This window comes from Frankliniella occidentalis, unplaced genomic scaffold (assembly GCF_000697945.3).
Source record: "Frankliniella occidentalis isolate FOCC.00 unplaced genomic scaffold, Focc_3.1 Scaffold82, whole genome shotgun sequence".
In the NCBI taxonomy this organism is placed as follows: domain Eukaryota; kingdom Metazoa; phylum Arthropoda; class Insecta; order Thysanoptera; family Thripidae; genus Frankliniella; species Frankliniella occidentalis.
The window spans coordinates 855,123-865,368 of record NW_026267212.1 but is presented as its reverse complement, the minus strand read 5'-3'; the positions used below and the strand labels follow the sequence as shown (position 1 = coordinate 865,368).

The 10,246-nt window shown below is 36.4% G+C and overlaps 2 protein-coding genes across 2 annotated transcripts in view; one reads left to right on the top strand and one right to left on the bottom strand.

Annotated features, from left to right (window-relative positions):
- The first annotated feature begins 117 nt into the window (after positions 1-117).
- Positions 118-3,522, top strand: LOC127749721 (dipeptidyl peptidase 9-like). Its single transcript, XM_052269102.1, has 6 exons — positions 118-403; positions 479-598; positions 680-832; positions 901-1,043; positions 1,121-1,232; positions 1,331-3,522. Exons 1-6 carry the CDS (start codon positions 302-304, stop codon positions 1,421-1,423), a joined length of 723 nt encoding a protein of 240 aa, XP_052125062.1. The 5' UTR covers positions 118-301; the 3' UTR covers positions 1,424-3,522.
- Positions 3,523-4,829: 1,307 nt separating this feature from the next.
- The window catches only part of LOC113214546 (F-box/WD repeat-containing protein 1A), an 8,427-nt gene continuing 3,010 nt past the window's right edge, over positions 4,830-10,246 (bottom strand). The window contains exons 2-11 of the mRNA XM_026433933.2: positions 9,782-10,001; positions 9,514-9,700; positions 9,350-9,443; positions 9,089-9,259; positions 8,817-9,008; positions 8,477-8,739; positions 8,283-8,393; positions 8,124-8,202; positions 7,880-8,048; positions 4,830-7,803 (exon numbers count right to left, since the gene is read on the bottom strand). Of these exons, the coding sequence (XP_026289718.1) occupies positions 7,790-7,803; positions 7,880-8,048; positions 8,124-8,202; positions 8,283-8,393; positions 8,477-8,739; positions 8,817-9,008; positions 9,089-9,259; positions 9,350-9,443; positions 9,514-9,700; positions 9,782-10,001 (1,500 nt within the window). The 3' untranslated portion in view covers positions 4,830-7,789. The remainder of the gene's footprint in view (positions 7,804-7,879; positions 8,049-8,123; positions 8,203-8,282; positions 8,394-8,476; positions 8,740-8,816; positions 9,009-9,088; positions 9,260-9,349; positions 9,444-9,513; positions 9,701-9,781; positions 10,002-10,246) is intronic.

Sequence of the window (10,246 nt, the reverse complement as noted above, 5' to 3'; positions counted from 1 at the left end):
CCCCCCCCCCCTCCTCCCTTCCCCTTGTAAATCTTATTACATGTAGGAGGTGTAATATGTAATTTTCATCAGAGAGTGGAATGATAGGTGGGTTGAGTCCACAATGTGAGTAAACCTCTCGCATGGATGGGAAAGAACTGTGGGACTGTGTTATGGGAGTCCATGGGGGCCTATTGTGGACATCTTGCACAGAAATAGTTCAACTGCTATTTTTTGTTTATGTTAACTAGTGCCTGAAGGAGAATTTTACTGTCCGGAGTTGTATACTCATCAAATCAATGCTGGAACAAATTTATATGCAATGGTATTTAAACCTCACAATTTTGAACCTGGTCGGAAGTATCCCACTGTTCTACATATATATGGAGGCCCTGAGGTGCAAGTTGTATCAAATACATTTAAGGTTAGTTGCTATTTACGAAAGTACTAGCAGTCCAGTTCACTCGTGATTGCTCCTCATAACTTGTTACAATTCTAGGGTATGCGACAACTGCGATTGCACATGTTGGCAGCCCAGGGATATTGTGTTGTAGCGATTGATTCAAGAGGGTCTCGTCATCGCGGACTTGCGTTTGAAGGTCATTTAAGGTGTAAAATGGTTGGTACAATCACATGGAATGACTATTAACTCTTTAAATCTTTCCCAACTCTATGATAACTCTATAATTTTTGATTTCAGGGGACAGTTGAGTTAGCAGACCAAGTTGAAGTACTACAATGGCTTGCTGACACTTTAGAATTTATTGACATGAAGAGAGTAGGCATAATGGGCTGGTCGTATGGTGGATATTTGTCTCTCATGGCTCTTGCACATTACCCACATATATTCAAGGTACTTTTGATCTGTTGCTAGAATTGTGACCTGTTTGTAGTTCTCTTGGTAACAATTTCTTTTGTTAGGTCTCTGTTGCAGGAGCTCCTGTGACAAACTGGTCCCTTTATGACACTGGTTATACTGAACGTTACATGGATCTCCCTGAATATAATCAGCAAGGTTACAAGAAAGGATCTGTTTTAACTTACGTGAACCAATTCCCTGATGAGTAAGCTCTAAATAAATTGTTGTTGTATTTTGGTATTTTGCTCTGAATCCTTTCTAAATTTTAGTTTATCTCCGTAGGGAAAACCGACTTCTCATTATTCATGGTCTGATTGATGAAAATGTCCATTTCCTTCACACCAGTCAACTAATTAACTTACTTGTTAAAGCAGGAAAGCCTTACCAATTACAGGTATGTTGGTTTTGCTTCTTTTCTCTTTTATTCTTATTGCTTGATTTTGAAAACTATGTCCTTTGATAACATTATAAACATAATGTTAATGTTAACAGGTTTATCCTAACGAAAGACACAGTTTGCGACACATGGATGCCAGCAAACATTATGAGACTGTGTTATTGTCATTTTTGCAGAATAATCTGTGAAGCAATCATACATTTTTCTTTGTTTATCAGTAGAGTAAATCAATATAGGTGATAAATATGGCCATATATTAATATAATTTTATTATTAAAATTGGTTGATGGACTGGAAAGCAAAGTACATTTTGATGTTCAGAATACTTCAAAAAAATCAGAAATATGATGTCACAAACCACTAAAGTGTAGTACTTATTACTTTAACTAATCACAGATAAATTGTGTACTTTAGTCATAAATTTCTGCTGACTTTATCTCAATTTTTTCTCTCTAGAACAGTGCTAGATTGCGAGGGAAAATAAATTGTGTCCTTGTTGCATCTTTGTTGAAAATTGTATTCTTTCCTTTAAGTTTTTAAATGAAATAATGACATTTATGAAATGTATTTGTGCTTTTATTTTTAAAATTGTACTGTAATATGTGTCATGCAAGCTTGTTACCAAGTACAGATACTGTGTTTTTTTCTCCATTCAGTTACTGGAACTTTCTCTTCTTGCTTGTGTTAGGGTATGTGCAATAGCATAATATTTGCATATTTTTCTTTCTTTCTTTTTCAATTCTTGTCAAAAGAGTTTTGTTAACGAAATGTTTGTTTTAAAGCTGCCATCTTTTATTGACTGATGACTCACTCGCTATAATTCTTTCTTCTAAGTTGAAGCCTTATCAATAATGAATTTATTCGAATGTATATAAACCATCATACATCTGGTTTTGTTGTAATTTTTACCATTTTAAAAGTACCTTTCTTTTCGGTGAATGGTTTTTGGTTTTTTTATTCAAGTGGTATTTGAACTTAGGGCTGTTGGGGAGTGATTTTTGTGTTCATTCATTGTAATATTGCTGTTCAGTATTACATATAAATAATATGTGGGACTAATTTTTTCCCCAACCTCCTAATTTTTTTTAAGCATTGAATGAAGCAGACTATGGGGCTTTGACTCGTTTAAAAATACTGTTTTGATCAGTCGTTGTATCAAATGCGTGTAAAAAGTTTATTACAGAACAGATGAAATGCATTACATATAGGCTCAATTCATCATGCTACGAAAAAGTTCATAAGTCAATGAAAATGCAAAAAGATTTGGTCACTTTAATATCTTATTGTCTTTTGTGGCGAAATGAAAAATAATATCTCCTTGGCTGTGGTTGAGTGAAGTTTTTACAAGGTGTGTGGAGGTTCATTGAACTAGTTTTGTAGTAACAGGGTTCTGTTGATTCCTTTGTTCTATTTGAATGTTTTATTGTGTTAACAGAGTACTTGAATCATTTTACATACTGTACTGTGATTTTTAAAATGCATGTGATGTAGACTACAACCCAGACATATACATCATTTTCTTTACCGCTCTGTAGTTGAAATGTCCCTTCCATTTGTCTTCATTGTCATTGCTACCTGTTTTAATTACATCTCTTGCAACTCTGCAACAGTATCGATGGTGAGTTAGTAGAGATTATGACTGTCAACGTTATATCTTGCTTTAAGTTTGGTGATCTTTCTTTTCTCCAGTAACTTTTAAAGACATTAGATGATTGGTTTATCCTCATGGAGCAAAGCTAAAGCAAACTGAAATACGAGCCACATACATACTGGGCTAGTTAGCAGATACCAGACAGAGTTAGGTATGTAATATCGCTTTGGCTTCGGTTTGCTTCAATTTTGACTTTGGAGAACAAGACTTAACTAACTCAATAAATTTATACTGTTTGTCATTTTGATCTCTGATGTTTTAAGGAGTACTGCTTTTGTTTAATCAATTTGGAGTGTTGCAGTGTGGGTTTAATTCTTAAAATCAGCCATCTATCAAGAACTGTTTTGTGATTTGCTCTACAAAGCGTTTTTTATGTGTGCCAACCGCCTTCCTTACACCTACAAAATTGTTGAATGTGGTTTCTCTGCTTCACATTAATTTTTTAATTGTTCTTCTTTGTATGTATCATTGAACCATCACTATTTGCTAAGTTGTAGTGTAACAACTGGTGCAAGACTGCATAATGTTGAATTTTTAAAGAGATTTGAGACTTAATGATTGTTTATGTCATAGCTATTCTTGATATGTAAGCTGAAGTAACAAAAATGATTAAAGGGACATGATAGACCAAAGTGACATTTGTTCAAATTTGTTGATACAAATCCCCTCCGTTTCTATTGGGTGTAGGAGAGTGATGGATACTGTAAAGGCATTCGCTGGATCCTAGGTAATTTTTTAGTTTTTCAGTGATAATTTTTTTTCTTTTCTTTTTTTTGTTGTTTTCGGGCTTTATTGGTCGAATGAAGGCAAGGCTCTGTCAGCTTATGCAAGTGCAATCCCTTACACTCGATTTCCCCATTCATTTACTGTGTGAAACAGACGAGTCAGCTTTTTCGCCGTGCTGGACCGGTCCGCCTGAGTGGTAGGCAACTCACCGTGCACCTCGTGGCTAGGCTCCTTGAGAGTAGAGCCCTGCATCGAACCAATCGAACGAGCTACACGTGTTCGCGAGCGGGGTTGGCATTTCGCGTAACACGCTCTTTGCAGGGCTTTAGGCTCTTAAGGTCTTGTAGTGCTCTCATCTCGTGTTACAGATGCGCCCAAAATGCGCATAAAATGTGCAAGAAATGGAAGCCCTGCTACCCGCGAAGCGCTTCTTGGTTAAATTCAAGAAGAGGTTGAGCCACTCGAAACTTTCGTTAGGTTTAAAAAAAAAAAAAAAAAAAAAAAAAAAAAAAGCTAGGGCCTAGTAAGGAAATGCGGTTTTTGGTATGATAAGAGGCGTCTGGATTTAGGGGGGGGGGGTGTCAGAGTAGTGGGAGCGCCTCAGCGGCATAGACCCAGCGCTGGTTCGACAACGTCTGGATTTAGGATTGAGACGCGGCTTGAGCGCTTTGCAGCGCTGCATAGGATGTCTTAGCCCTGACACACGGTTAACTCCTATTCTTGGCCATCGTTCAACCCGAATACAGCTTGGAGTTGGATTTGCGTGCAGAAAGACGTCTAAATGAGGGAGCATTTTGACGTCACGGTGACAATCAAGACACAAATTTCTTCTTGGAATACTGTTCTTGTTTACCTAGGCAGTTCAGTCCGTTTCTAGTTAAATAATGAAAACCAGATGGGAGTGATGTTGTGTATTTACCTTAGTTGAAATTGCACACAGTTTCCAAAGTATACCAGTTATTGTAACATATCCTGTACCTAGCTGAATGCCTAGTTGGCAGAAAATTCCCTTCTAAATCCACCTGGGAGACAAAACAATAGTAAATGCTGTACTAATAAATGAAATCAATCATTCAAATAAAATCAAGATATCTCAATGCGTATTGAAAAGCAAGAGCAGCACATTCAAACTGCTGCAAGAGGTAAGGAATGAATAAGTGTTAAGAAATTTCATTGGGAACAGGAGAAATCACGGCAAAGGGATCAAAACCAGGAAGTTGTGGTTGATTTTCATTTCCTTTAAGATACAGAGTCCACAAAGAAAACTAATTTTCTGGGAACACGAAACCAACTGGCTGACGCATATTTACTCCTTGAAGTCTGCCTCTACCAATTAAAAATATTAGATTCTAGCCTTAATAACTTGTGTTTTAGCTTTAACAGATCGCAAAGCAATAACAGGCCCCACTACACAGTAAATACTGTAATTTTAGAGTGAAAATGTCTACTCATAGTACCTCAGCAGTATATCTAAATAACAGCAAATAATAAGAAATAATTTAGTTTTCATCAAAGATTTATGTTTTGAATGAAACATTCAACACACAAAGACTTCACAAAATTCTATGCAGTGTAACAGTGTGCATATTGTACATTTGTAGCGCCCCGAGCTCAGTCTATTCCACACTGGAATTGCAAGTTATGAGCATGAGAATAAATCAGTTCATAAGCATTGACAACCATGAATGAAATTTATACGTGAGTATAAAAGACATTTTCCAAATATTTTAAGACTACTCTGGAGAACATGTCTGACTGATGAAAAACAAGTGTTTTCAAGGACTACTGCAAAATGGAGTGTACACTGTACGTGGATTTCTCTAGTTATCTATCATTAAGGAAAGGAGGACAGATGTTTAACAGCAATGAACAAAGAAAATGTACAGAAAAACTGTAATTTGAGAATTACTGATCAGTATCAATACCTCCAAAATAGTACAACTTATAGCTTACCCGATCTCTAGGATGTATACAAAAAAACAAAAAACAAAAAAAAAAACATGTACAATTGTCAAGGGTATTGACTATGAAGTTAACATGAAATGGGGAAAATATTACTTCACTTCATAGCATAGAAGTAAACCCAGAGGGATTTAATTCTACTACATAAAACTCCCAAGTTGCAGTAGCATTCCAGCCCATACCAGTCCATCTTCATAAATTAACTTTCTGAAACTAACATCATTTTTGTACCAGACAAACAATGTATACTTTTTTTTTAATAGTTAGTCCATTTCTTTCTTTTAGAGGAATTCAATTTGGTCATTTGACTTAAAAGTTAGAATATCACCAAAACACAAAACAGAAAAGAAACCACCCCCTATCTGAATCCCCACAACTCTAGTCCATTACTAAGTCTCCGCCAAGTGAGAGGCAGTCAACAAAACAAACTCATAAGCAGATTCTGTAACTCTTTTCCATACCTGTACTACTGTTAAGAGAAATTCCTCTAATGCTCACAACTAGTGTAAAAATTAGTTACCTGCACTTGAAACAGGGAATGTTCAGTAATAAAAGTGCGGTATATTATATGAACTGAGAAGATAATCTTACATGAGAAACAACATGGGGCAGACAGGATTTAACAAAAAAAATAAAAATGAAACTAGCTGTAAGTCAAAATGTCAGTTAAACATTTGTGCCACTTAGAGTCAGAGTACACAAAGCTCAATCCAAAAATTGCATCAAGGGAAGGAGATTGAGGTGGACTTGAAAGCACAAAGGTGCTTGTTAGTTACCGTTAGATGGTCTGAACCTAGCATGATTGAGGTTCAACAGATTTCCTAGGAAACAGGATAGTCCATGATTTTCAGTTAGCACAAGAAACAATTATCTTTTTTTATTTAATGTAAACTCATTTTACTTTCTCTTGGCCTCACATATTCTACAATTTCATACACACTAAGAATAAGGAGGATTTCTAAGAATGCACAATAATAGTGAATATCACTTAATCACAGACATTAGGCAGAAGCCCATCAGAAGTTAATGTCCTGTCGCTCTCACACCTTTAGATCCAAGGCCACATCACACAAAAACTCACTCACTGATATGTACAACTCATTCACACACTTACACACAATATTTTACATTGAAGACAAACAATTAACAAAACAAATACAAGTCAAATAATATATTAAACACTTGAACAGTTCTACAAAAAATTTATAATTGTGAATCTCCAACCAAGAGACAATTGTGTCATAACCATTTAATCACACAGAAATCAGGAGTTTCTCTTTTCTGATTCAAAAGCCCAAACACCTCAAAATTCCTTGAAAGAGATAAATCCTTATTACATTGAGAGCAACAGTTCTGACATGACATAATGAGATCCAAGTTGAGAGAGAACAAGCCAATATGATTTCAAAGGCAAGAATCTACGCTAATAAAATTTACAATAACAAGTTGTTTAGTATGTCTTTGCCAGAGTGTGCGAGGAGTGACCAGACAAAAACTTTGACAAACCAACCAGTTCTAAACTTTAACACTGGAATCACATACCAACCACCCTCAAATAAAACCTGATAACGGAGAAGTTGACACAGAACAACTTCCCCAATATTTCCCCTGACCAATTAAGTACACACTTCTCAAAGGAGCTCTATGGAACATCAGAGTATGCTCAAATTCTGGGATCTAATACTTCAGGCATCTACAAACTTCAAATTTTGATATAAGACAATCTATTTCATGATTTTTATGTAATGGTAGATGGTCTACTATCAAAAGTACAGTAATTAGTGACAAAGGTAAATGTAAAGTAACGTCATAGAGATGCCCAAAATACTCTGAAACTGACACGGTTTGGTTCATCCAATACCGAAGGCATCACAGCATGACATTAGGAGGCTGCATAAGAGAAATAAATACGTCTAAAATGACAGTAATTTAAAATCTGTACAATTATAGATGGCTTAATATAACTAAAAATATTAAAATTATAAATGATAACATTTCATACATTAAAAGAACAAAGCTCCTCGATTTTATTATGCAGCCTTGCAGAATCTTTGTTGAGCACCATCACAGTAGTTATCAAACACTTTTACAGTTTAGAAAAGAAGACACTTCAGATGTTCCTGTTTAGTACAGGGACAGTATAGCACTTATTTGGAGTGGTAAGTGCTACTTTTGGCAGGTATGTAAATGAAGACCATGGGCAAAGGGCGGTTGTTCAACCAAATGAAGCTATAACAATAAAAATTGTAAGAAGCATGCCTGGACAGATTTAAGGTAACAAATTAAGACGTTCTATGAAACTTACGAGAAGGTGTTCTGTTCTCTACCGGTTGACAAGGAGGAGGGGCCTCAGCTGTACTGCCCTCAAGTGGGTCGCAGTTAAGGAAGTCCCAGATGAGAATTGTGTCGTCATGAGAACTACTCACAATTTGAAATTCATCAAACTGTAGTCGGAAAACACGTCCAGTGTGTTCCTAAACGTAAAAATCACAATATTAATTAACATTAATGAGGAAAAGATTTGTCTAAGAAATGAGAAACAAATTTACCACTAATGTTCTCAAACAGAGTGTGCCTGACGGAGACCGCGGGTCCAGAGCAGCAACCAGATCCCAAACCTTTATTTTCCTACAATCAAGCAAAGATTGATTACATAATTCCATTTCAATTGAATTTCTTAGTCAGAAACCATGATTAGTGGAACTTACCCATCATAAGCTCCACTAACTATCCTTTTACTATCAAAGCGAATGCACCGCACAAGTTCCTCATGACCTTCTAACACTCTGAGGCAAGCTCCACATTCAATATCCCATAATCTGGAAATTCCAATTTACCAACAATATGAAAAATAGAAAGGACAATATCAGCTATGATTAACAAAAATCAAATGTATTCTTACCTAATGGTATTATCCGAACTGCCACTGACTACCAGTCGATCACGATACTGAAGGCAAGCGATGCCCCTTTTATGTCCATTTAGAGTTCGAACAAATTCACATGATGATGTGTTCCAAACTTTGATTGTGCGGTCTCCACTGGCAGAGACAATATATTTTTCATCAAAGTCAACAACATTAACTGCTGCCCTGTGCCCCACAAGAACTCTTCTTAATGTGATTTCTGTGGGTGATGTCATATCCCAAACAGCTATGGAGCGATCCTATTAGAAACAAAAAATATAACGAAAGTGCATTGACGACAAATTTAAAAGAGTCATATTAACCATCTTTAACCTACCTTTGAGCATGTCACCATCATCCCATTACAGAATCGTAGGTGAAGTACAGCTTCACAGTGATGAATGAGTGTGTTCACCATTTCACCGGTGGCCACATCCCACACACGTACCGTTGAATCACTTGAGCCACTGATTATCACCTTATCATCATACTGTAGGCAAAGCACTGAACCAGTGTGGCCCGTCAGAACCTATAAAAAATAATAAAGAAGATTATAAATCAAAAACTACACGTACTAATGTAAAATTGAACTTTTTGATCTAGTCTAACCTTAATACACTGCAAAGTTGAACGGTCCCATATTTTTATTGTATTGTCTCTTAGTCCAGATACAATTTTATGGTCATCATATTGCAAACAGTATACTCCTTTTGAGTTTTCTGAGCGACAATTGATTCTTTGAAGCACATGTCTTCCCATTCTCCAATTCTTTTCAAGCCTCTATAAAAATATAATTCATACATAAATTACACTATAAGCAATTGTAGTATGCCAACAACTATTTACGGAAGTTTTCATTGTGTGACTCACATCAATATCCAAGATTATTTTAGGGTAGAGAGATCTGTAAAAATCATTACTTGGGTGGTTCTCACCAGGCTTTGGTTTGAACAAGTATTGGATCCTAGAAGATAGATAGAAAATGAGAAACTCCTCAAAGAACAAGTTATTTTAGATAGCAAATCACAGCTTACCATCCTCTACGTTCTGAAAGACCTCTCCACAAAGGATCAGTTTTAACCTTCCTTTCAATTAGTTTTTTCCATAGCATGCCTTCTGAAATAACTCTGTACCATTCTTTGCACACCATTTGAGCCCAATTGAGCGATTCAGCGTCCAACATGGAGAGAATTGTCTCAGCAACATGGTCAAGTCCTTTTTCTGAAAAATACAGATTACATGATGAAGAAGGAAAGTAAAACAAATCTACTTAAAATGTGTTCAACAAATGGGAGTACTTACTTGGTAACATTGAAATAAAATCTCTCTGAAGCATGGGCTTGAGATATGTGTTGATGTGTCCGTGTTGGTGGTGACACATGCGAGACAATAGATGTTCCACAAACTCCACTTGATCTTGTTCATTCCATTTCTCAAACAATTTTAGACAGGCATCCCGTTCTGTTGAGAACTGAGGTCCCTGATCTCTTTTTTTGTCTCCTAGGACAGTCATCTGTTGACACTGAAACAGAATGAAACAAACCAAATTTTCTCAGCATTTTTTTCCACACCCAATCACTTACAGAAGTTGAAGCTTAGCTCCATGGTAGAAAAATAGGATAAGGGAAACAAATCCTGGTAGAAATTTAGGCCAAATGCAACATTGCACAAAAAGTCGCACACTTTCCCAGTGCCGCTGATCGCTCGGTGTTCGTAGGTGCATAAGGGCTGGGGAGTGGAAAAAAAAGGGGGGGTGGAAAAGGGGAG

Excerpts from the sequence above, each read along its gene's own strand:
- LOC127749721 (XM_052269102.1), top strand. The coding sequence starts at position 302 with ATGGTATTTAAACCTCACAATTTTGAACCTGGTCGGAAGTATCCCACT. Across the intron at positions 1,044-1,120 it reads GTGAACCAATTCCCTGATGA|GGAAAACCGACTTCTCATTA; the intron begins GTAAGCTCTAAA and ends TTATCTCCGTAG. Across the intron at positions 1,233-1,330 it reads GAAAGCCTTACCAATTACAG|GTTTATCCTAACGAAAGACA; the intron begins GTATGTTGGTTT and ends TAATGTTAACAG.